Source organism: Mustelus asterias, chromosome 9 (genome assembly GCF_964213995.1).
Source record: "Mustelus asterias chromosome 9, sMusAst1.hap1.1, whole genome shotgun sequence".
Taxonomy (NCBI): domain Eukaryota; kingdom Metazoa; phylum Chordata; class Chondrichthyes; order Carcharhiniformes; family Triakidae; genus Mustelus; species Mustelus asterias.
Genome location: NC_135809.1, coordinates 3853117 through 3880569, shown reverse-complemented (window position 1 = coordinate 3880569; position 27453 = coordinate 3853117). Strand labels below are relative to the sequence as shown.

The window sequence follows — 27453 nt, the reverse complement described above, 5'->3', positions numbered from 1 at the left end:
ACGGTCAGGAAAATGTCTCCTGGGAGCCACACTCAGAACCCAGATGGGCCGCATGTGGCCCCCAGACAGCAGATTGCCCATCATTGCCCGACTCTAACTGAACCTCATCTATGAATGTAAACAGAGGTATAACTCCCTTGCTTTTATACTCCATGCCACAGAGTTTCTAACAGGACGAGACAGGGTAGATGCAGGGAGGATATTCCTGTTGATGGGGGAATCCAGAATCAGGGGTCACAGTCTGAGGATTCAGGGTCGACCATTTAGGACGAAGGTGAGGAGACATTTCTTCACCCACAGAGTGGTGAGCCTGTGGAATTCATTACCACAGGAAGTAGTTGATGCCAAAACATTGAATGTATTCAAGAGGCGGCTGGATATAGCACTTGGGGTGAATGGGATCGCAGGTTATGGAGAAAAAGCAGGATTAGGCTATTGAGTTGGATGATCAGCCATGATGGTGATAAATGGCGGAGCAGATTCAAAAAGCCAAATGGCCTCCTCCTATCTTCTATGCTTCTATGTTTGTGTAAATAATGAATTATTATATAGAATCTCTATAGTACAGAAGAAGGCCATTTGGCCCATCGAGTCTGCAGCGACCACAATCCCACCCAAGCCTTATTCCCGTAACCCCACATATTTATCCTGCTAATCCCCCTAGCACTTGGGTCAATTTAGCATGGTCAATCCACCTAACCTGCACATCTTTCAGACTGTGGAAGGAAACCGGAGCACCCGGAGGAAACCCACGCAGACAGGGGGGAGAATTATCTTGCCTTTCTACCTTGTGTGATATGAGTGGGAAAGAATGAATGAACTCCTTCAGCACCTTCCACCAGGTCAGGACTTTATCGAGTGTTTTTTTAAAGTAAAGTTTTATTTATTAGTGACAAGTAAGGCTTACATTAATACTGCAATGAAGTTACTGTGCAATTCCCCTGGTCGTCACACTCCGGCAGCTGTCTGGGTCAATGCACCTATGATGTGGAAATGCCGGCGTTGGACTGGGGTAAACACAGTAAGAAGTCTCACAACACCAGGTTAAAGTCCAACAGGTTTATTTGGAAGCAAAATCCATTAGCTTTCGGAGCGCTGCTCCTTCGTCAGGTAAGTGGGAGTTCTGTTCACAAACAGGGCATATAAAGACACAAACTCAATTTACAAAATAATGGTTGGAATGTGAATCTTTATAGGTAATCAAGTCTTAAAGGTACAGACAATGTGAGTGGAGAGAGCGTTAAGCACAAGTTAAAGAGATGTGTATCGTCTCCAGACAGGACAGTTAGTGAGATTTTGCAAGCTCAGGCAAGTCGTGGGGGTTACAGATAATATGACATGAACCCAAGATCCCGGTTGAGGCAGTCCTCATGTGTGTGGAACTTGGCTATCAGTCTCTGCTCAGCGACTCTGCATTGTTGTGTGTCGTGAAGGCCGCCTTGGAGAATGCTTGCCTGAAGATCAGAGGCCGAATGCCCGTGACCGCTGAAGTGTTCCCCAATAGGAAGAGAACACTCTTGCCTGGTGATTGTCGAGCGGTGTTCATTCATCCGTTGTCGTAGCGTCTGCATGGTCTCCCCAATGTACCATGCCTCGGGACATCCTTTCCTGCAGTGTATCAGGTAGACAACGTTGGCCGAGTTGCAAGAGTATGTACCGTGTACCTGGTAGATGGTGTTCTCACGTGAGATGATGGCATCCGTGTTGATGATCCGGCATGTCTTGCAGAGGTTGCTGTGGCAGGGTTGTGTGGTGTCGTGGTTACTGTTCTCCTGAAGGCTGGGTAGTTGGCTGCGGACAATGGTCTGTTTGAGGTTGTGCGGTTGTTTGAAGGCAAGAAGTGGGGGTGTGGGGATGGCCTTGGCGAGATGTTCGTCTTCATCAATGACATGTTGAAGGCTCCGGAGAAGATGTCGTAGCTTCTCCGCTCCGGGGAAGTACTGGACGATGAAGGGTACTGTGTCCCGTGTTTGTCTTCTGAGGAGGTCGGCGCGGTTTTTTGCTGTGGCGCGTCGGAACTGTCGATCGATGAGTCGAGCGCCATATCCTGTTCTTCAATGCACCTAACCAGCACATCTTTCGGACTGTGGGAGGAAACCCACGCAGACATCGGGAGAATGTGCAAACTCCAATGGAGACCTGTGACTAGTGGTGTGCCGCAGGGATCAGTGCTGGGTCCATTGTTGTTTGTCATCTATATCAATGATCTGGATGATAATGTGGTAAATTGGATCAGCAAGTTTGCTGATGATACAAAGATTGGAGGTGTAGTGGACAGTGAGCAAGGTTTTCAAAGCTTGCAGAGGGATTTGGACCAGCTAGCAAAATGGGCTGAAAAATGGCAGATGGAGTTTAACGCAGACAAGTGTGAGATATTGCACTTTGGAAGGACAAACCAAAGTAGAACGTACAGGGTAAATGGTAGGATTCTGAAGAGTGCAGTTGAACAGAGGGATCTGGGAACACAGGTACAGAATTCCCTAAAAGTGACGTCACAGGTGGATAGGATCGTAAAGAGTACCTTTGGTACATTGGCCTTTATAAATCGGAGTATCGAGTATAAAAGTTGGAGTGTTATGGTAAGGTTATATAAGGCATTGGTGAGGCCGAATTTAGAGTATTGTGTACAGTTTTGGTCACCTAGTTACAGGAAGGATGTAAATAAGGTTGAAAGAGTGCAGAGAAGGTTCACAAGGATGTTGCCGGACTTGAGAAGCTGAGTTACAGAGAGAGATTGAATAGGTTGGGACTTTATTCCCTGGAGCGTAGAAGATTGAAGGGAGATTTGATAGAGGTGTATAAGATTTTGATGGGTATAGATAGAGTGAATGCAAGCAGGCTTTTTCCACTGAGGCTAGGGGAGAAAAAAACTAGAGGGCATGGGTTAAGGGTGAAAGGAGAAAAGTTTAAAGGGAATATTAGGGGGGGGGGGGCTTCTTCACACAGAGAGTGCTGGGAGCTCAGCGGGTTTGCCACCGACCCCTGGAGAGTTTCAGCTCATTGCCTTTCGTCAGCTGCTGTCTTTGCATTTTTATCTGTAAACTCTTCCGCAAACATTAACTATAACTGCTAACTACCCCTGTCTCTGCAGCTAGGTGGCTTAAAACTCAGTAATATCTGAACCGTGCGAGATTCCCTTTCGCCAGGCCGTGCTGAGCGTTGTACCTAAACTAGCAGCCAGTAGAGAACCCTGTGTTATTACCTGCATCACCGTGCAGTTACAGAACTCACATTCAACACTCTGGGAGAAGTACAGCAAAGGATTTAAACCCTTCATCACGTGAGAGGCGAAAAGGGAAGTTGCTACATCTCGTAACTCATTTTCTGAGAGCTACTTTAAAGCGGGCTCCGTTCAGTTTGTGCTCATTTTGGGGCAGTGTTGAATGAGTCTCTTTGTTCTTCAAAGCGGGGTGAGTCATTGCGACTTGCCACCATCCGGAAGGATAAGTGAGCAGGGGCTTCGGGTGAAGAAGCAGGAGTTGGAGGAAGATGTGGTGGTTTCTAATAGGGACCAGCTGCCTCCCAATCACCTTGGTCATCTGGTCCTGTGCTGCCTTTGTCATTTCATTCAGCATCGCAGTGCTGATCAGACATGTCCACCCGCTGGTTCCCTTCATCAGGTAAGTGCCCCGGGGCGGGGTTACAATCGAGGGAAACCGCTATCGCCTTTCATGCTGGGATAATGTATCAGCCCCATCGCTCTCTCTCTCTCTTTCTGAAGCACAGACTCGAGGAAGCAACCTGATCCTGCTCACAGGTTGCGTGGTCTTTAACCTGTTGTTTGCCAAAAGCAGCCAGGCAGAATTGAGGAATCCATCTGATTGGGGGTTCGATCACACCTCTATTTAATTTGCCTGGCTCAGGTTAAATGTTTCTGTTCCAGCAGCACTGGGAGAAGTTTCTTTTCGCTGCTCCCTGGACTGACTCAGAAGTTTCACTTTCCATGTGTGCCCCCGGGACCTCCGGCTGTGACCTCTAGTGACAGTCGGTCTGAATTTCAGGGTTTTAGACTTGGAACCTCACCCAGATTGTAATCTGCCCCTCTGTTCCTCTCTTTAAATTGAAGCTTGCTCGAATCAGGGTATCTGAGTGCAGTTTGTCGCCTTTTTAGTGAATGCAGGAAATCGACTTGGAGAGTTTCCGCTGTTAAGATTCAATTAAATAAATCCCATCTCCCCCAGCTGCCGGCCACACTCGGAGTAGGAGTTAGTCCTGTTTGGAGAACCGATTTTCAGAATTATTTGTCCTTCTTTGTTGTTTTCGAAAATAACCTTAGATTTCTTTTTTAGAGCCAAGAATCAAAGTGATGTCAGGCAGTAAGTGGAAAGTGCGGTTTGGGTCATTGTAGCAGACATGATGATGTGTGGTTACAGTTCTGTAGAATTAGACTCGAGAGGTGAACATTGTCTCTCTCACCACAGATGCTGCCAGACCTGCTGGGGTTTTTTTCCTGATGTGGAGATGCCGGTGTTGGACTGGGGTAAACACAGTAAGAAGTTTAACAACACCAGGTTAAAGTCCAACAGGTTTATTTGGTAGCAAAAGCCACACAAGCTTTCGGAGCTCCAAGCCCCAAGCCCCAAACCTGTTGGACTTTAACCTGGTGTTGTTAAACTTCTTATGGGGTTTTTCCCCCCAGCCTTGTCTGTTTTTATTTCAGGTTTCCAGCATCTGCGGTATTTTGTTTTTATGGTTACAGCAGAGCTGGAGTAGTGGCTGGAACACCACCTTTCATTTAAAGAAACAATTCCATCTTCACCCTCAAATGAGGAAGATCCCACTACCTCTATTCTCAGAGCAGGAGAGTTCTTCTCTTTAATCCCATCCTTCCGTCTACATGGTTCAGGGAAAAAAGCCATTTGACTGTTGTTTCCCAGAATAGAACATAGAATCCCTACAGTGCAACAGGAGGCCATTTGACCCATCAAGTCTGCACTGACTCTCCGACAATGCCTCTTATTCAGACCCACCTCCACCCTATCCCTGTAACCTCACATATTTACCCCGCTAATCCCCGTAACCTACACACCTTGGGACGCTAAAGGGGCAATTTAGGCTGGCCAATCCACCCTAACCTGCACATCTTTGGAGTGTGGGAAGAAACCGGAGCACCCAGAGGAAACCCATGCAGACACGGGGAGAATGTACGAACTCCACACCAACAGTGACCCAAGCTGGGAATCAAACCTGGGTCCCTGGCACTGTGAGGCAGCAGTGCTAACCACTGTGCCACCACACATCTGCAGCACCACATTGATACAAGAGGAAGGATGTTACTGTAATAGTAATCCAGAGACTCAGGCTAATGTGGCGGAACTTAAATTCAATTAAAAACAAATCTGGAATTGAAAATTAATCAGTAATGGTGACCATAGAACTATCATTGATCGTCATAAAAACCCCTCTGGTTCACTAAAGTCCTTTAGAGGTGGTACGGTGACACAGTGGCTAGCACTGCTGCCTCACAGTGCCAGGGACCCGGGTTCAAATCCAGCTTCAGGTCACTGTCTGTGCGGAGTCTGCATGTTCTCCCCGTGTATGCATGGATTTCCTCCGGGAGCTCCAGTTTCCTTCCACAGTCCAAAGATGTACGGGTTTTTTGATTTGATTTATTATTGTCAAATGTATTGGTCTACAGTGAAAAGTATTGTTTCTTGCGCGCTATACAGACAAAACATACCGTTCATAGACAAGGAAACAAGGGAGTGCAGAATGTAGTGTTACAGTCATAGCTAGGGTGTAGAGAAAGATCATCTTAATGTGAGGTAGGTCCATTCAAAAGTCTGATGGCAGCAGGGAAGAAGCTGCTCTTGAGTTGGCTGGTACATGACCTCAACTTTTATATCTTTTTCCCAACGGAAGAAGGTGGAAGAGAGAATGTCCGTGGTGCGTGGGGTCCTTAATTATGCTGGCTGCTTTGCTGAGGAAGCAGGAAGTGTAAACAGAGTCAATGGATGGGAGGCTGGTTTGCGTGATGGATTGGGCTACATTCACGACCTTTTGTAGTTTCTTGCGGTCTGGGGCAGAGCAGGAGCCAAACCAAGCTGTGATACAACCAGAAAGGATGCTTTCTATGGTGCATCTGTAAAAGTTGATTAGAGTCGTAGCTGACATGCCAAATTTCCTTAGTCTTCTGAGAAAGTGGGCTTTCTTAACTATAGTGTCGGCATGGAAGGACCAGGACAGGTTGTTGGTGATCTCGGACACCTTAAAAATTTAAAGCTCTCTGTTCTTGGCCACGCTAAATCGACCCTAGTGTCGGGGGATTAATGGGGTAAATATGTAGGGTTACGGGACGAGGGCCTGGGTAGGGTTTTGATTGGTGCAGACTTGATGGGCCGAATGGCCTCCTTCTGCACTGTAGTATTTTATGGAAGGCAATCTGGCGTCTTTACCCTTTCTGACTTACATTTGACCCTTAACTGCTCTCAAGGGCAATTAAGGATGAGCAACTGATGCTGGCCTTGCCAGCGACACACACAGAATTATTTTTTAAAAAGCACCTTTAAAAATATAAATTGCCTTAAGTGCAATCAGACAAAACATTGACATTGAATGACATAAGGAGACATTAGGCCTGAGGAGCAGAAGTTTGGTCAAAGAGAAGGGTTTTAAAGTTGACGAGTATTAGGGAGGGAATTCTGGAGTTTAGGTCCAGCCAGCTAGAGATGAGTTGATAGAAATTGGTGATAACAAGGGCTATTCATCTAAAAGGGATGCCATTGGCTGAGAAACATTTTGGACTTGGGGGAAAGATGCAAATAAATACAACATTCTCTTTCTCTAATCTAAACAAATTGTTGATCCGGGACATCAAGTGGGTGGAGGTTTTAGATGGAATAAGTGTCATGAATTTATTATGGCACATTAGGAGGCCATGCAGCCCATCGAGCCAATGCCAGCTCTTCATAGAGAAATGCAGTCAACCTCATTCCCCCACTCTATCAAAATGGGCTGAATGGCTCTCTGCTGTGTTGTAGGAGTCAATGGTTCATCATGCAGGGGTGGGGGAAGTGGATGTGTGGGGAGGACAGTCATTGACAGATTGGAAATGAGCTAAGATAGCATTCTTATTCCAAAGAGGAACATAGAAACAGGAAGACATTATTCAGTCCCTCCGAATTGCTCTGGCATTGAATTAGACCATGGCTGGTCTGTATCTCAAATCCATTTACCTACCTTTGCTCCATATCCTTTGATACCATTAGGAAGAAATGTCTATTGATGCCAGTATTGAAGGTTTGAAATGACAATGTGTCCACAGCCTTTTGAAGGAACAAGTTCCAGAATTTTAAAGTTCCAGAATCCCATTACCTTTCTTGTGAAAAAGTGTTTCCCAATTCCATTCCCAATAGTCTCATTTTAATAGTAAAAGTATTCCCCCTTTGTTCTGGATTCCACTACCAGAGGAAGCAGTTTCTCTGTATCTATCCTATCAAATTAAGCTTAACATTTTAAATATCCTAATCAGATCACCCCGCAACCTTCAAAAATCGTGTGAATGCCAGCCACATTTCATAGAATCCCTCCAGTGATGAAGGAGGCCATTTGGCCCATTGAGCCTGCACTGACAACAATCCCACTCAAGTCCTGTCCCTGCAACCTAACATATTTACCCTGCTAATCCCCTGACACGAAGGGGCAATTTAGCGTGGCCAATCAACCTAACCCACACATCTTTGGAGTGTGGGAGGAAACCAGAGCACCCGGAGGAAACTCACGCAGACACAGGGATAATATGCAAACTCCATACGGACAGTGGCCCAAGGCCGGAATTGAACCCGGGTCCCTGGCACTGTGAGGCAGCAGTGCTAACCACTGGGCCACCGTGCCCCCTTGTGTAACCTATCCTCATCATTTGATAGGCCAATAACCAGAGGACACTGATTTAAGGTGATTGGCAAAATTGGTGACGTGAGGACTTTTATTTTACAAAATGAGTGGTTTCCGGTTTGGAGTAACTGCCTGGAAGTGAGGTGGAGACAGGGTCAATCATGGTTTTCAAAAGGGAATTGGATAATAATCTAAAGAGAAAAGATCTGCAGAGCCATGGGGAGATGTTGGAGGAGCCGAACGAGCTGAGCTGCTCTTATAGAGATCCTCCTCCTGTGCTGTAACTATCCTATCATTAATTTAACCAGCCATTATCCATTTTTAAAAACAACTTCAATAATGGAACCAAATCAGCCCTGTTTTCATATAGAGAGGAGTTAACCCAACCAGACTTTTTAATTTTGAGGAAGTGACAGTTCGAATGTGGAACGTTAGATGCCTTGCTGCAGTCAATTTCCAGAAACTCTGTACCCTGTTTCCCCATGAAACTGAAACCAATGGCTTTCTAAAGCTAAATCTGCATCTGGAAAAGTCAAAGGTTGATGGAATGAATAGAACCTGTCAGCGGAAGTTTTTTTTCATTCATGGGACATGGGTGTTGCTGGCTGGGCCAGCATTCATTGCCCATCCCCAGTCACCCTTGAACTGAGTGGCTTGCTGATCCGGCGGGGGGGGCGTCTGCCGGGGTGGTTAGTGGGAGGGTCTGTGAAGGATGGTCGAGGAGAATGGTCACTTCACAAGGGCAGAGAGGGCTTCGGAGGTTCCCCTGCAGAATAGAAATCCACTTCAGACTTTTATTCTGCAGGTCGCTAAAAGCGCGGATCTGGAATGGGCCAGAAGACGGTAAAGTGGGATTTGGTGGTAGAGTTGGGCGCGCGGTTCATTAAGTCGATTTAAAAACGTGCTAGTGCATTTAAATCATCGGGCTGTCCGATTCGGGCGTGGGCCAGACCCGTGCCCGAATCGGGTGTTGGTAAAGCCGCGATCTGCTCGGAATCGGGTGCAGATTGCGGTATAGGCCCGACACCCAACTTTACCGCGATTTCGCGCCCAAAAACGGGCGTGACGTTTTGGTAAAATCGGGCCCATCGTCTTTGAACAACCATTTGTGTGAAGAAAATTCTTCCTAGTTTTATTGTGAATTTTTTTGAATCTGTGACCTCTGGTTCCGACCCACTCGCCGGGGAAAAGCGTCTCTCCTGACTCGCTCGTTAAAACACTTTGAGTATTTCTGTCAATCTCTCAGGAGAACAAACAACAGCTTCTTCAGTCGGAGGGGATGTTAAAACTAACTTTCTGTCATAACTTGAGTATGGTTTTGAGCTGTGGTCATCAAACTGTGTAACCAGCGTAGGAATGAATTGAGATGTGAGTGGAGATTGGAGGAATGGTTTCATCCTTTTGAGGAAGTGATTTAGAGGAGCTCTTATTGAAGTATAGCAGATATTAAACAATAATGCCTGGGTTAACAAGAGAATTTTACCTCGAGACTTGATTCTTTCAATGCACCAGTGGCCAGTTTTCCATCCTTCACCCATTGAAGCCATTCAACGCCATTGCCCTGCCTTACACTGAGTCCCATTTACCAACACTCTGTGCTCAGGGACCATACTGACACCTGCTCCAGTTAACATCTCTATTTTAAAATACTTAATCCTGTTTTCAAATCCATCTCTCTCTCCCCCCCCCCCCCCCCCCCCTGCCTAATGTGCCCTAGCCCCAGAGCCCCCTGGGATCTCTTCACTTGTAGAATCATAGAATCACTACAGTGCAGAAGGAGGTCATTTGGCCCATCGGGTCTGCACTGACCACCCAGACCCTACCCCCACAACTCCATGCGTTTACCTTAGCTAGTCCCCCTGGAACTAAGGGGCAATTTAGCATGGCCAATCCACCTAAACTGCACATCTTTGGAGTGGGAGGAAACCGGAGCACCCAGAAAAAACCCACGCAGACACGGGGAGAACGTGCAAGCTCCACACAGACAGTGACCCGAGCCGGGAATTGAACCCGGGTTCCTGGCGCTGTGAGGCAGCAATGTTAACCACAGTGCTGCCCCAGTTTTGTCCTTTTGAACAGCTCCCATTTTAATTGCCCCACCGTTGGTGGCTATATCTTCATTTGCCGAGGCCCAACATCTGTATTTCTCTCCCTACTCCTCTCTACCTCCCTCTTTTCCTTTAACATGCTCCTTAGAACCTACATCTTTGGTCAGGCTCTAATTGGCCGAGAGAGAGGAGCAGAAGGTTCTGCTGATAGTTAGAGAGATGGTTCTCAACCTTTTGTTTAAATACTTAAATAAACTCCCATCTCTTGAACCTGGATGAGTGCAGCTCCAACAACACTCAAGAAACTTTACACCATCCAGAACAAAGCAGCCCCACTTGACTGACACCCATCCACATCCTTAAACATTCACTCCCTCCATCACTGATGCACAGTGGCAGCAGTGTGTATCGTCTACAAGATGCACTTCAGTAACTTTGACAGAACCTTCCAAACCCACAATTTCTACAAACGAGAAAAACAGATATAACAGACGCGTGGGAACGCCACCATTGCAAGTTCCCCTCCAAGTCATCCTGATTTGGAAATATATCGCCGATCCTTCATTGTCGCTGGGTCAAAATCCTGGAACTCCAACCCTAACAGCACTGTGGATGTACCTACATCACATGGACTTCAGTGGTTCAAGACGGGAGCTCACCATTACCCTCTCAAGGGGCAATTAGGGGTGGACAATTAACGTTGGCCTAGCCAGTGACCCCCACATCCTGTGAAAAGATTTTTAAAAAAGACTAAACTTACCTAGCATCAGACAGCTTTGGTAACTATGGCCGATTCCGGGGCAGGCTCGGAGAACGGAAATCTCCGTTGGCCTCGGGTGGGATTTACAGTCTCACCTGCGCGAGGTCATAAAATCGCACCCTAAGCGTCTACCTGGTGATGATTTCTGGATTGCTCTAACTCTCCCCCATGCCCGCTCCCTCCTGGGTGAGGCAACAAACCCACACTCTGCTGCCCCCATGGTGATTGTATCCACTCTCAACTTGCAACAAGCCCATCTCTGGCCACAGCTCAATTATTCCTGCGCTCTCCTACAATGTCTCTGGAGACAGGGGACCCCAGACCACCTGAGAACCACTGTGTGAGATGACCAGGGCTGAGAGGAGACTTGTGTATGGAGCATAAAATCAGAGAACTCCTACAGTGCCGAAGGAGGCCATTCGGCCCATTGATCCTGCACCAACAACAATCCCACCCAGGCCCTATTCCCGTACCCTCTTGTATTTACCCTGCTAATCCCCCGACACTAGAATCAATTTAGCATGGCCAATCAACCTAACTTGCACATCTTTCGACTGTGGGAGAAAACTGGAGCACCTGGAGGAAACCCACACAGACACGGGGAGAATGTGCAAGCTCCACACAGACAGTGACCCAAGCTAGGAATTGAACCCAGGTCCCTTGTGCTGTGAGGCAGCAGTGTTAACCACTGTGCCACCGTGCTGCCCATGTAGAAATAATGCAAATTGATTGAGCCAGTGGACAGAATGCCTAACTCAAAATTTACACCATCAATAATAAAAGCAAAATACTGCAGATGTTGAAAATTTGAGATAAAAACAGAAAATTCTGGGAAAACACAGCAGGTCTGGCAGCATCTGTGGAGAGGGAAAGAGTTAACATTTTGATTCCAATATGTCTCTTTCTCAGACCAATATTTATATCACAATTTCTTTAAATATAAGTTGCTTTGCATCATTAAACTTTTAAAATATTTTCTTACAGCGACACGGGGACATTTCCTCCAGAGAGTTGCATTTTTGGGTTAATGATAAACTTCTCTGCTTTTCTGGGTGAGTAAAGATTTGATCAGCTTGTTTTTACAGCAGGATTTGATTTGAGTTTGTGTTTTCTGACACATTCAGTGCACTGTGGATAGTTTTCTTGTCACGTCTCCACTATTTATGCTGTGGATATATGGAATAGGATCATAGAATCCCTACTGTGCAGAAGAAGGCTATTCGGCCCATTGATTCTGCACTGACAACAATCCCACCCCAGCCCCTATCCCCAGAATCCCACATATTTACCCTCCTAATCCCCCGAACCTACACATCTTGGGACACGAAGGGGCAATTTATCATGGCCAATCAACCTAACCCACACATCGTTGGAGTGTGGGAGGAAACCGGAGCAACCGGAGAATGTGCAGACTCCACACAGACAGTGACCCGAGCCAGGAATTGAACCCGGGTCCCTGGTGTTGTAAGGCAGCAGTGCTAACCACTGCGCCACCATGCCACCCCTATGCAACGAAGATCACCATGCGAGAAATATAGGAACAATAAGCTGCTCGTCTATAAGACCATATGTCGTAGGAGCAGAAGTAGGCCATTCAGCCCATTGAATCTGCTCTCCATTCAATGAGATCATGACTGATCTACAGCAAGTAAATCTGGAGGAGTCTCAGACTATTGACAAGGTCCAGGTAAAACAGCCCCAGGGTCAGCAGAGACTCCAGTTAGAAATGGGGGACCCAGTGACCCACAATAAATGGAATCTATTGCACAGAAATAGGCCATTTGGCCTGGCTGACCTATGCTGACATCCATGATCCACACAAGCCTCCTCCCACTCATCTTCATCCACCTGCAAGTCTTCCTATTCCTTTTGGCCTCATCTGTTTCTCTAACTGTCCCTTACATCTATCCTTGCCTTTCATCTCAACTTCTCTCTTTCTCTGTTCCATCTTCTCCCTATCTTTTCCAAACCCATCCTCACCAACTCTGCTGCCTCGGTCTAATTATTCCACACCTTCTAACCCTGCTTGACTTTAATCTTTAAACCGGTCTTCAATGTGCAAAATCACAGGTTGATGAGTAATATATGAAAAGTCCTGCGCGCGCACTCACCAAAATTTCAATTTCCTCTGATCATAGTTTTTTGTTGAAATATTTATTTCCAGCACCTCATGATATAAAATTCCTGTCTCTCTAAAACTGAGTATCATCTACCTCAGTGGTTCCCAACCTTTTATATGTCAGGGCACATCTCTACACTATAAAACAATGTGCCAACATCTCCAATTTTCTGTCTTCTTCCTTTACTGTGACCTCCTCTTGCCTGTTTTTTCTACCCTTGCCCTGTCTCTCTTGCTTTCCCTTTTGACCTTATTCAAGCATATCAGATCCTGAGGGGGCTTGACAGGATAGATGGTGAAATGTTCTCACTAGTGGGAGAGTCTCGAACAAGGGGACATCGCTACGAGATAAAGGGCTGGTCATTTAAAACAAGGTGCGTAGAAGTTCCTTCTCACAGATGATTTTTGATTTGATTTATTATTGCCACATGTATTGGTATACAGTGAAAAGTATTGTTTCTTGCGCACAATATAGATAGAGCATACTGTTCATAGAGAAGGAAAGGAGAGATTGCAGAATGCAGTGTTATAGTCATAGCTGGGGTGTAGAGAAAGATCAACTTAATGTGAGGTAGGTCCTAAGGATCGTCAAATCTGCAAGAGATTGAATTAAAGCATTGTTAGAGAGTTTAAAAGATTTAGAATAAAGTTTTAGAAGCATAGAACGAGAGTAAAAGATAGAATTAGAAGGCATGCTGGGCAGAGCTTGTAAGAAGTCGCCACGCTCCGGCGCCATCTTGAAATGAAGAGGGTGGTGAATCTCTGGAATTCTGGAGGCTGGATCATTAGAAGTATTTAAAGTGGAGGTGGATAAATATTTGATAGATCGAGGAATAGAGGGCGACGGGGGAAATGGCACAGAGAAGGAGCTGAGACCGGCATAGATCAGCCATGATAGTATTGAATGGCAGGGCAGGACTAAAGGACCTGGTGGCCACTCCAGCTTCTATTTCTATTTCTTGTGCTCTTGAGTTTTGGCTTTTTCTGCGGGTGCCTGGGGACCTTTGTCTTCAGCTCCAAGTCCTATTGGTCATGCGCATGGGCCTGACATAAAAAACTTAAACTGCGCACGTGCAGCTCTCTCCCAGTCAGCGTGGGAGGCCTGCGGTTCATCGTGACTTGGAGATGTCGACCACAGAGCCGAAGACAAATGTTTGTTTTAGATTATTTACATGAATTCTGAATCATTTTGAACCTTTTTTCATGGCACACTTGGGGGCTCTTCAGAGCACCAGTGTGCCATGGCACATTGGTTGGGAACCATTGCTCTAACTTACCACAAGGGGCAGTACTGATTCTGTGCTAGCTCATCAGTGCACTGATCTTTTTGCATAATTTTCCAGGTTTGGTGGTTATGTACATTCGATATAAACTGTTACAGACATTGAACGAGAGGAAGGCTACCATTTGCCCAAAGCTGAACATTGCTGCACTCGTATGCGGAGCATTGGGCTGCCTCGGAATGTGCATCGTAGCAAACTTTCAGGTACAATCTGGACTCGAATGTCAAAGGGTTGTTGTGTCAGCACCTGCAATGCATTACTGTGCCAAAAGTATAGGGCATCCTCCCAGCACACTGACCTCTGACCTCTTTCCCAGTGTAAGCTCCTGTTGCAGCAGATAAAGAAAGAAGGGAGAAGGGAAAGAAGGAGAGAGGGAAGGAAGGGAATATGCAGCCACTTTGCACATGGCAAGTTCCCGCAAACAGCAACATGTTAGTGGCCAGACAATCTGCTTCAGACATGTTAGTTGAGGAATAAATATTGAGCAGAACATCTGGGGAGAACTCGCCTACTCTTCTTCAAGATAGTGTTTTTAGATCTTCCAGGTCAACCTAAGAGGGCAGGCAGGTTTTAACTGTCATTTGAACGGTGGCCTCTGACAGTGCAGCACTCCCTCATTACTGTATTAATTAGTCTCCTTGGATTATAATGACAAATCTTAGAGTGAGACTTCAACACACAACCTCAGGCTCAGAGGCATTAGTGCGAACCCATGAGTGATGGATAACACCTGAAGGTTTTATGGTACAATTTGCTTCTTCAAGGCATATTCTAGAGAACTATGTCCTTATTGACCAGAGTGTAGGATTTAAAAAAAAATCTAAATAGAAACAAGTTGTGGTTATTTCAATATTCTGTTTGTCTTGCAATTAATTTTGTGAAGATACAGTCTGATTCTATAACCAATTCTGCAAAGGATATAATTTGATTCATATACAGGATGTAGCAGCACCAGCAAGGCCAGTATTTATTGCCCAACCCTAATTGATTTGATTTGATTTATTATTGTCACATGCATTGGGATACAGTGATGAGTATTGTTTCTTGTGCGTTATACAGACAAAGCATATTGTACATAGAGAAGGAAAGGAGAGGGTGCAGAATGTAGTGTTACAGTCATAGCTAGGGTGTAGAGAAAGATTAACTTAGTGTGAGGTAGGGCCATTCCAAAGTCTGATGGCAGCAGGGAAGAAGCTGTTCTTGAGTTGGTTGATACGTGATCTCGGACATTTGTATCTTTTTCCCGACGGAAGAAGGTGGAAAGGAGAATGTCAGTGATGCGTCTGGTCCTTGATTATGCTGGCTGTTTTTCCAAGGCAGCGGGAAGTGTAAACAGTGTCAATGGATGGGAGGCTGGTTTGAGTGATGGATTGGGCTACATTCACGACCTTTTGTAGTTTCTTGCGGTTTTGGGCAGAGCAGGAGCCAAACCAAACTGTGATACAACCAGAAAGAATGCTTCCTATGGTGCATCTGTAAAAGTTGGTTAGAGTTGTAGTGGACATGCCAAATTGCCCTTGAGAAGATAGTGGTGAGTAGCTAGCTTGACCATTTCAGAGGGCAATTAAGGCATGTTCTGTGCCTCCAGACCCACTCCAAAGGCTGGACCCTGAGGGGCAATAGTGAACTGGGTGGGCTTCCATATCGATCCATTTGTCTCACGGTCACCATCACTGAGGCTAGATTCATTGAAATTAAATTCCCTGGCTGCTCTAGTTTGAACTCATATTTCCAGATTATTATTCTAGCACATGGCCACCGTGCTGTTGTACCCTCAACACTGTCCAGTATTTCTCCTTCATACATTCCAATTTGTGTCCTTTTGTCATAAGCATTAAAATATTTTGTCTGTGACATCTACCCCGGCCTCAGTGCAACAAGGTTCATGAAGCTGGCAAAGTGATGACAAACACAGAACGGTTGATCCTAGTTAGCTGGATTGGTGTTTTTATAGATACATTATTGAAAGAGAGTTGTCATCGCTCCCTGTTCCTTCCAGCATTGAGTCAGCGTCTATTAATCTTTTTAACATAGTCAATGGTGCATTCCTGTGTAAAATACAAGGTACATCAAGTTTACAGAATATGGTGGACTCAACCATGAAATTTAACCCCGCCCCACCACCGATATGTTGGTTACAGATGAGTTTGATAAAATGCATTTGATTAAAATCTGGTATCATTGTATTGCATTTGGAAATCACTGTGTTCCTGACACTGCGCGCGTGTGGAATGAATGTGGTGACATTGTCAGAACAGTGTCAGGAAATGAGAAGTTAAAATCTTCATGTAAGAGTTTGCCCGGATGTTTGTTGTACAACAAACACTCAGGTAAAATTGGAGAATGGTTCAGTGCACACCCCATGTTCCGCTCCGAAGCTTGCAGAGGTTTGCTATTTAATTGTTGGACATGTATATGCAATCTGTGATTAGCAGTTCTGTTGAATATGAGAAGGAATGATTGTATGATCTTGTACACTGCTCAAAGGAAATGTCAAGGAAGAGATAACAGGCTAGATTTTACACTCATTCAAAAATATAGTGAGATTCTGTTGTGTCTGACCGTATGTTGTTTGCATCCAGCGCAGTTTCTAGATTCGGTCAGTTTGGGAAGATCTCGCCGAGTGAATCATAGAATTATAGAATCCCTACAGTGCAGAAGGAGGCCATTCGGACCACCGAGTCTGCACTGACCACAATCCCACCCAGGCCCTATTCCCTTAACCCGACATATTTACCATGCTAATCCCCCTGACACCAGGCACAATTTATTATGGCCAATCAACTTAACCCGCACATCTTTGGAGTGTGGGAGGAAACCGGAGCACCCGGAGGAAACCCACGCAGACACGGGGAGAACATGCAGACTCCACACAGACAGTGACCCAATCCGGGAATCGAACCTGGGTCCCTGGCGCTGTGAGGCAGCAGTGCTAACCACTGTGCCACCCCAGTGGGGTCAATAGATTCCACCTTTGGAAATTGGAAACTTGCTAGAATCTTCCTGATCCTGAGAGCAAATGTAAGAGACTTTGGTGATTTTTTTATACTTCCAATGAAGGGAGCAATCATTCCAAATGTTGGATTATATAATAGAGTCATAGAGGTTTACAGCATGGAAACAGGCCCTTCGGCCCAACTTGTCCATGCCATCCTTTTCTTTTTAAAACCCCTAAGCTAATCCCAATTGCTCGCATTTGGCCCATATCCCTCTATACCCATCGTACCCATGTAACTATCTAAATGCTTTTTAAAAGATAAAATTGTACCCGCCTCTACTACTACCTCTGGCAGCTTGTTCCAGACACTCACCACCCTCTGTGTGGAAAAAATGCCCCTCTGGACACTTTTGTATCTCTCCCCTCTCACCTTAAACCTATGCCCTCTAGTTTTAGACTCCCCTACCTTTGGGAAAAGATATCGACCATCTACTTGCCTATGCCCCTCATTATTTTATAGACCTCTATAAGATCACCCCTCAGCCTCTTACGCTCCAGAGAAAAAAGTCCCAGTCTATTCAGCCTCTCCTTATAACTCAATCCATCAAGTCCCGGTAGCATCCTAGTAAATCTTTTCTGCACTCTTTCTAGTTTAATAATATCCTTTCTATAATAGGGTGACCAGAATTGCACGCAGTATTCCAACTGTGGCCTTACCAATGTCTTGTACAACTTTAACAAGATGTCCCAACTCCTGTATTCGATGTTCTGACCGATGAAACCAAGCATGCCGAATGCCTTCACCACTCTGTCCACCTGTGACTCCACTTTCAAGGAGCTATGAACATGTACCTCTAGAGCTCTTTGTTCTGTAACTCTCCCCAATGCCCTACCATTAACTGAGTAAGTCCTGCCCCGATTCAATCTACCAAAATGCATCACCTTGCATTTGTCTAAATTAAACTTCATCTGCCATTCGTCAGCCCACTGGCCCAATTGATCAAGATCCCGTTGCAATTGGAGATAACTTTCTTCACTGTCCACTATGCCACCAATCTTGGTGTCATCTGCAACCTTATAACCATGCCCCCTATATTCTCATCCAAATCATTAATATAAATGACAAATAACAGTGGGCCCAGCACTGATCCCTGAGGCACATCGCTGGTCACAGGCCTCCAGTTTGAAAAACAACTCTCTACAACCACCCTCTGGCTTCTGTCAAGAAGCCAATTTTGTATCCATTTAGATACCTCACCTTGGATCCCATGAGATTTAACTTTATGCAACAACCTACCATGCGGTACCTTGTCAAAGGCCTTGCTAAAGCCCATGTAGACAACATCAACTGCACTGCCCTCATCTACCTTCTTGGTTACCCCTTCAAAAAACTCAATCAAATTTGTGAGACATGATTTTCCACTCACAGAGCCATGCTGACTGTCCCTAATCAGTCCTTGCATCTCTAAATGCCTGTAGATCCTGTCTCTCAAAATACCTTCCAACAATTTACCCACCACAGATGTGAGGCTCACTGGCCTGTAGTTCCCAGGCTTTTCCCTGCAGCCCTTTATAAACAAAGGCACATTTGCCACTCTCCAATCTTCAGGCACCTCACCCGTGACTATCAATTATTCAAATATCTCAGCTAGGGGACCCGTAATTTCCTCCCTAGCCTCCCACAATGTCCTGGGATATACCCCATCAGGTTCCGCAGATTTATCTACCTTGATGCGCTGTAAGACTTCCAGCACCTCCTTCTCTGTAATATGTACACTCCTCAAGACATCACTATTTATTTCCCCAAGTTCCCTAACATCCATGCTTTTCTCAACAGTAAATACTGATGAGAAATATTCATTTAGGATCTCACCCATCTCTTGTGGATCCACACATAGATGACCTTGTTGATCCTTAAGAGGCCCTTCTCTCTCTCTCTCGTTACTCTTTTGCCCTTTATGTATTTGTAGAAGCTCTTTGGATTTTCCTTTGCCTTATCTGCCAAAACAATTTTGTGTCCCCTTTTTGCCCTCCTGATTTCTCTCTTAACTCTACTCCTACACCCCCCTGAATAAGAATGGTTCGATCAAGCAGACGCAGCATGGATTCATGAAGGGAAAGTCGTGTTTGACGAATCTACTGGACTTTTATGAAGATGTCACTAGTGCAGTTGACAGAGGGGAACCGATGGATGTGGTGTTTTTAGATTTCCAGAAGGCGTTCGATAAGGTGCCTCACAAAAGGTTGCTGCAGAAGATTGGGGTACACGGAGTTAGGGGTAAGGTGTTGGCGTGGATTGGCTATCTAACAGGAAGCAGAGAGTTGGGATAAATGGGTGCTTTTCTGGTTGGCAGTTGGTGACCAGTGGCGTGCCGCAGGGATCGGTGCTGGGGCCTCAATTGTTTACCATTTACATAGATGATCTGGAGGAGGGGACTGAATCTAGGGTATTCAAGTTTGCTGATGACACGAAGGTGAGTGGGAAAGCGAATTGCGTGGAGGACGCGGAAAGTCTGCAGAGAGATTTGGATAGGCTGAGCGAGTGGGCGAGGATCTGGCAGATGGAATATAACGTTAGCAAATGTGAGGTTATCCACTTTGGAAGAAATAATAGTAAATCGGAATATTATTTAAATGGAGAAAAATTACATCGTGCGACTGTGCAGAGGATCCTGGCGGTCCTTGTGCACGAATCGCAAAAACTCAGTCTGCAGGTGCAGCAGGTGATCAAGAAGGCGAATGGAATGTTGGCCTTTATCGCGAGGGGGATAGAATATAAAAGCAGGGAGGTCTTGCTGCAACTGTACAAGGCACTGGTGAGGCCGCAACTGGAGTACTGTGTGCAGTTTTGGTCCCCTTATTTGCGAAAGGATATATTGGCCTTGGAGGGAGTGCAGAGAAGGTTCACCAGGTTGATACCGGAGATGAGGGGTGTAGCTTATGAGGAGAGATTAAACAGATTGGGTCTGTACTCGTTGGAGTTTAGAAGGATGAGGGGTGATCTTATAGAGACATATAGGATAATGAAGGGGCTGGATAGGGTAGAGGTGGAGAGATTCTTTCCACTTAGAAGGGAAACCAGAACTAGAGGGCACAGCCTCAAAATAAGGGGGGGCCGGTTCAGAACAGAGTTGAGGGGGAACTTCTTCTCTCAGAGGGTAGTGAATCTCTGGAATTCTCTGCCCATTGAAGTGGTGGAGGCCTCCTCGTTGAATATGTTTAAATCACGGGTAGATAGTTTTCTGATCGATAAGGGAATTAGGGGTTATGGGGAGCAAGCGGGTAAGTGGAACTGATTCGCTTCAGATCAGCCATGATCTTGTTGAATGGCGGGGCAGGCTCGAAGGGCCAGATGGCCTACTCCTGCTCCTATTTCTTATGTTCTATACTCTTCAAGAGATTCACTTGATCCCAGCTGCCTATGCACGTCATGTGCCTCTTTCTTCTTCTTGACCAGGGCCTCAATATCCCAAGTCATCCAGGGTTCCTGACTTCTGCCAGCCTTGCCCTTCGCTCTAAGAGGAATGTGTTTTCCCTGAACCCTGGTTAACACACTTTTGAAAGCCTCCCACTTACCAGACGTCCCTTGTCCTTCCCACAGACTCCCCCAATTAACTTTTGAAAGTTCCTGCCTGATACCATCAAAATTGGCCTTTTGCAGCCAGAGCAGGACATTCGGCCCAGCGGTACCTGTGCTAGCTCTTTGCAATGATCACAATTTCTTCCTCTTTGCCTATAGCCCCTGCATATTTTTTTTATTAAGTCCAATTTCCTTTTGAAAGTTATTGTTGAATCTGCTTTCAGGCAGCGCACTCGCTGTAGAAAAATATATCACCCTTCTCTCTGGTATTTTTCACCAATTGTCTCGGATCTGCGCCCTCTGGTTTCGGAATCTCCTCAATGACTGCAATTAAATGAGATGATTTTATTGAATGCCAAAACTTTCAATTTCTGGATCTCTCACTTTGAAATTCTTTGTCTTGTGTTTAGGAAACTTCTTTGAGAATAGTTCATGACATTGGAGCATTACTGGCCTTCATCATGGGAACAATATATCTTGTGCTGCAGAGCTGCATTTCTATCAGAATGATGCCTTACCATCACACTCGCCTGGTGTGTGGCTTCAGGACAATACTGTCGGCAGTATCTGTCATAGCCACCATCCCCAGTATCCTTTTTGTGGTTATCTTATTGACTGAACTGATTAGCAGCATCGCAACACAATGGGGGTTAGTTAGACCTTGAACACTGGTGTAAACGTCTGAATCTGAATCTGCAGCTAGTGGATTCCTGCAGCACAGAAGGAGGCCACTCAGCCCATCGTGTCTTTGGAAAGGAGCTAAGCAATGAATTCCAAGCTCTACCATGCCCTGTGATCTGCGTGGAGCCTATTACAGTCACTAAGTAGAGAGGACTGAGAGGTGAACTGAAAGAGAGCTTGAAGATTATAAAAAGATTTGATTGGCTAAATGCAGAGAAGATATTTCCACTTCAGGGGCAAGATCAGAACTAAATTAAACAAATAGAAACAGAGCAATTTGGAAAGTAGAAGCAGGCTTGGGCCATTTGGCCTTGCGAACCTGCTCCAACATTCAATATAATCATGGCCAATCCTCTAACTCACTGCCATACTCCCACATTTTTCCCACATACACTGAAACATTCAGGGCCAAATTCTCCAGCCTCGCCCACAGCTGAGATTCTTCGGTCCCGCTGCAGTGAATGAAGATTTGGCTGAGCGCCAAATTTTCTGTTCTTGTTGGCAGCGGCGACGGGGTTTGAACTGCTGGGGAATTCTGGCCTTACAGTCTAGAAATCTATTTATTTCCTTTTTAAATATATCCAGTGACTTGGCCTTCACAGCCTCCTGTGGTAGAGGATCCCACAGGTTCATCACCCTCTGGGTGAAGAAATTTTTCCTCATCTCAGTCCTAAATTGTCTAACCTGTATCCTGAGACTGTGACCCCTTGATCTCTGCATCCAGTCTGTCCAGCCCTGTTAGAACTTTGTGCATTTCAATAAGATCCTTTCTCATTCTTCTAAGTTCCAGTGAATCCAGGCCCAGTCAACCCAATCTCTCCTCGTACGACAACCCTGCCAATCCAGGAATCAGTCTGGTGAACATTCACTTCACTCACTCTGTGGTAAGTATATCCTTTCTTAGTTAAGGAGACCAAAACTGCACACAATGTCTAGATATGGTCTCTCACCAAGGCCCTGTACTGAAAGGGCATCCTTCTTTCTACACTCAAGTCCTCTTGCAATGAAGACAAACATACCATGTGCCTTCCGAACTGCTTGCTGTACCTGTATGAATGCTTTCAGTGACTGGTGTACACCCAGGTCCCTTTGTACATCAACATTTCCCAATCTATCACCATTTAAATAGTACACTGCCATTCTGTTTCTCCATTCGAAGTGGATAACTTCACATTTATCCATGTTATACTGCATCTGCCATGTATTTTCCCACTCAACTCGTCTAAACCATCTTGAAATATAAGGTAGTCACAAATAAATCCCATAAATAATTCAGGAAAAACTTCTTTGCCAAGAGGGTGGGGAGGATGTGGAATTCCCAACCATAGGAAGTAGTTGAGGGAAACCCTTAAGGGGAAGCTGGATAAACACACGAGGGAGTAAGGAGTGGAAGGATATGTTGATGGGGTGAGATGAAGAGGGGTGGGAGCAGGTTCATGTGGAAACATGAATTAATTGAATGGCCTGTTTCTGTGCTGTAAATACATTGTCACAATGTGTTTTAAACCTAATGCCCATTGCAGTGCTGGTGGAATATTCCTTCTGGAGGTCAGTCGGGTTCAATGGAGATTTGAAAAACACCAAAAACCACATTTCAAGGGTGCAAAATCTCCAGAGCAACATCTTAAACATAGAAACACAGAGGATAGGAGCAGGAGGAGGCCATTCGGCCCTTCCAGCCTGCTTCACCATTCATTACGATCATGGCTGATTGTCCAATTTAATAGCCTAATCCTAATCTTGGGACATTTACTGATGGAAACTAATAAGGCAGGAAAGTAACCATTGGGAATGAGAGCGCAGAGGCCAACACATTCTCTGCAGGTTAGTTTGAAATGTAGACAGCTGCTGACAAAGAATGATTAATCTAAGTCAGTCTCACCAATTAATGGATAGCTACAGCGTTTGCCAACCACGCACTCTGAGTTCTGGAGTTTCCTGATCCTTTTGTGTTCTGGTAATTGTTGCAAAATGTTTCCAATCCGCTTCTGAAGAGTGGAAAATCCCTTTGCCATGTTGCCAACTATTCGCAAAAAAGTCTTTGAAATTGAGAAGTCAATGTTGATGATTCATGATCACTCCCTGTGCTGGAATCGGAACTGGTTAAAGAATGTTTCAGTTTTCAGTCTGAGACATGGACTGTAGCTGTGTTATTAATCATTAATGTGTCAATGATCTACTTTGGAAGATAGATGTTCTAAATGTATCAGGAGCCAGGAACTCTAGAGGAGGAGGGACATTTAGGGACAAGTACACAATGCTGAAAAACTAGTCAACAGGTACAAAATATTGTTAAAAAAATAAGGTAATTTCGGTCTTTATCTAAAGGGACCTGGAAAAGAAAGTGGTGGAAGTTACGTTGCAACTACAGCAGGGTTATGGTCAAACCCAATACAGAATAGCTGAGTGCAGAAACTGAAGGAAGATCCCACAGATGGTGAAGTCAGGAGCTCCGTGCTGCAATCTAGTGAACACACTGTCAAATAGCAGAGGGTGTTGGCTGGAGCAATTTCCCCAGGTTTTGTTGTTGCTAGGGAAGTCTTGTGTTCTGATAATGTTTTGGAGAATTGTAGATGTGTGTGATTTCCTCAATGTGTGGCAGGAAGTAAGAGTTCCTGACAGCAGCACAAACTCAGATTATCACTTCCAGATCCAGCTCATCATTTTCAGAATCCCTTTCCCGGCAATAGCTGTAGAAATAAAGAGGTTGACAAAGGAACACATTCTCTGTAGTCTACAAGGGCCATCCATTCACCATCTCCACTCAGCTCATGCAAGGAGAAAGGTACACATTAGGCCATTCAAATTATGTTTATGAAGCTATGATTAGATTTCACACCAATGTTCAGCCATATTTTTTTCAACTGTCAGGCATCAGTGCAGTATTGAATCTACAGTCAACCTGTCCAGTATACCAGTTCAATCTCTTTCTGCTCCAGGATGTTGTTGAGGAGCAACATGAATTGAATACCATGTATTTAAGTATCCGTTAGAAATGTCCCCAGATGTTTATTTATTTATTAGTGTCACACGTAGGCTTACATTAACACTGCAATGAAGTTACTGTGAAAATTCCCTAGTCGCCACACTCTGGTGCCTGTTCGGGTACACTAAGGGAGAATTTAGCATGGTCAATGCGCCTAACCAGCACGTCTTTCGGACTGTGGGAAGAAACCGGAGCACCCGGAGGAAACCCATGTAGACACGGGGAGAATGTGCAGACTCTGCACAGACAAATAGCCAAGACGGGAATCGAACCCGGATCCCTGGTGCTGTGAGGCAGCAGTGCTAACCACTGTGCCACCATGCCTCTCACTGTTCACCACTGTTGTGTTGGCAGCAAGTCAACCATTTTGCATTCAGCAAGATTCCAGATGCAGTAATGAGGTGAATAAGAATGTCATTTTTCTGTCAGTGACACTGGTTGGCCAAGGTACCGTCAGAATCAGCTCCCCTGCAAATTCTGAGCAGCCAGATAGGATCTTGGTTTCATTTCTCAAGAACAAAGAACAGTACAGCACAGGAAACAGGCCCTTCGGCCCTCCAAGCCTGTGCCGCTCATTGGTCCAACTAGACCATTCGTTTGTATCCCTCCATTCCCAGACTGCTCATGTGACTATCCAGGTAAGTCTTAAAACGATGCCATCATGTCTGCCTCCACCACCCTACTTGGCAGCGTATTCCAGGCCCCCACCACTCTCTGTGTACAAAACGTCCCTCTGATATCTGAGTTATACCTCGCCCCTCTCACCTTGAGCCCGTGACCCCTCGTGATCGTCACCTCCTTCTCAATTAAAGAAAGAAGATCTTCTCGAGCACCTTTCACAACGTCAGGATGTCTGCTTAAGTTTTCCAGACAATGAAGCACTTTTATTTTGGGTTTGCAGCCACTGTGGTAATACAGGAAATGTAGCAACTGATATGCACACAGCAGACTCCCACAGACACCAGCGAGATAATAACCAGAACATCCTTTTCAGGGATTTGGGTTGAGGGACAAGTATTTACCCAAAGTCTCCGGGCAAAATCTCTCAGCTTCCTTTCGCAGTAGTTTTTTAAAAATGTATTCTTTTATGAGATGTGGACATCGCTGATTGGGCCAGCATTTATTGCCCATCCCTAGTTGCCCTTGAACTGAGTGGCTTGCTAGGACATTTAAGAGTCAACCACATTGCTGTGACTCTGGAATCACATGTAGGCCGGACCAGGTAAGGACAGCAGATTTCCTTCCCTAAAGGACATTAGTGAGCTGGATGGGTTTTTGCAACAATCGATGATAGTTTCATGGCCACCATCACTGAGACTAACTCTATGTTCTAGGTCTTTATTAAGTGAATTTAAATTTCACCAGCTGCCATGGTGGGATTTGAACCCGTGTCCCCCAGAGCATTAGCCTGGACCTCTGGATTGCTAGTCCAGTGACATTATCACTACGCCACCATCTCCCCCCTGGGATCTTTTGCATCCACTTTGAGAGGGTAGGCTGGTAAGGTGGCACTCCTTCAAAACAGCACTGCACTGTCAGTCCAGAACAGATACTCAAGTCCTGGAGCGAGATTGCAACCCACAGAGCTCCAGATGTGAGAATGCTACCAACCTGGTCAAGAAGCTGACAGCCAGTCTGTTTCAGCTCAGAGCTCTCTTCAGACTTGTGAAGGAGTCAAGAGACAAAGCACCCGAATTCATGGGTGGACGTACCACTGGCACCATGGCCTGCCCCTCGACTGGATACTCTGAATAATGGGTCCTGGCAGACACTTCGGTAAACAGCTCAAATTTAACTCTTCCAGGGTAAAATGTTAAAATATATTTATTCTTTAAAAATATACCTTGTTTAGTTTATTTTAGTTTAGTTCATTTATCAGTGTCACAAATAGGCTTACATTAACACAGCAATGAAGTTACTGTGAAAATCCCCTAGTCGTCACACTCTGGCACTTGTTCGGGTACATAGAAACATAGAAACTAGAAGCAGGAGGAGGCCATTCGGCCCTTCGAGCCTGCTCCGCCATTCATCTTGATCATGGCTGATCATCAAATTCAATATCCTGATTCTCCCCTTCCTCCCATATCCCTTGATCACTTTAGCCCCGAGAGCTATATCTAATTTCTTCTTGAAATCAGAAATTTATACTGAGGGAGAATTTAGCATGGCCAACGCACCTAGCCAGCACGTCTTTCGGACTGTGGGAGGAAACTGGAGCACCCGGAGGAAACCCACGGGGAGAACGTGCAGACTCCGCATGGACAATGACCCAAGCCGGGAATTGGACCCGGGTCCCTGGCTCCATGAGGCAGCAGTGCTAACCACAGTGGTTATCCGTTTATATAATAATACAACTTTAGTTTGATTTCATTGAATTGAAAGAAACATTCATTCAGTGAGCTGCCTCCTGAAGCAGTTAGATTTTGCAGAAACATACTTTATTCATAAAGTATCTGAAAGAACATTGCAAACATTTCTAATTGGCTGTGACACACAGTGCGGTAATATTCAGCTTTCTGCACAGATCATGTTGTTCTCTAAGGTACATATGTGTCAGCATGCATGTGTGTATGTATGTGTGTCTGTGTGTGCATTACAGAATAGGCCTCGTTCAGTCAGTGATAGTCCTGTCAACATCTGTTCATTTACCTATCACAGTTCTTTCGCTAACATTACACATCAAGATGAGATTAACTACATTTTAAACAATGGAATTCATAAGAATGAAGTGTTTTCTTGTTAACTGAAGTGTTGGTATTTTGTCAGACTTTATCTAAGTTGGCAATGTGTCAGTTCATTGTGAAATGAACCAATCAGGGCAGGTCTGAGCAGTTACAAATCACAGGAAGGTGATGAAATCAGTGCGGGCAAGGTTGCGCAAAACTCTTTAAATCTTGATTTTAAATTGCTCCCCATGTCTGTAACCATGTCCAGCTGCAATCCTCAAGGAACTCTGCGTTCTATTTCTCACACTCATATCCCGCTACTCCCTTTCCCACACTATTGTTGGCACCTGTCTGCACCCTGACTCCCTCCCTAAACCCCTTCACATCCTTTCACACACTCCTTGGAACTGATCGCTCTGACCAAGGCACCTATCGAATGTCTCTTTCTTCCATCCATTGTCAGTTCCGGTTGCTCGCACTCCAATATGCAAGTTGTTAAATTCATCTTTTCCAGGTCCCAGCCACCTGCTGCTTTTGGAGCTCAAATGATCTCTGATGC

The 27453-nt window shown here is 45.3% G+C and overlaps 1 protein-coding gene across 1 annotated transcript in view; it reads left to right on the top strand.

Annotated features, from left to right (window-relative positions):
- The first annotated feature begins 3182 nt into the window (after window positions 1–3182).
- The window catches only part of dram1 (DNA-damage regulated autophagy modulator 1), a 29417-nt gene continuing 5146 nt past the window's right edge, over window positions 3183–27453 (top strand). Inside the window, exons 1-4 of the mRNA XM_078221121.1 lie at window positions 3183–3620; window positions 11626–11693; window positions 14104–14246; window positions 20972–21149. Coding sequence (XP_078077247.1) covers window positions 3490–3620; window positions 11626–11693; window positions 14104–14246; window positions 20972–21149 — 520 coding nt within the window. The 5' untranslated portion in view covers window positions 3183–3489. The remainder of the gene's footprint in view (window positions 3621–11625; window positions 11694–14103; window positions 14247–20971; window positions 21150–27453) is intronic.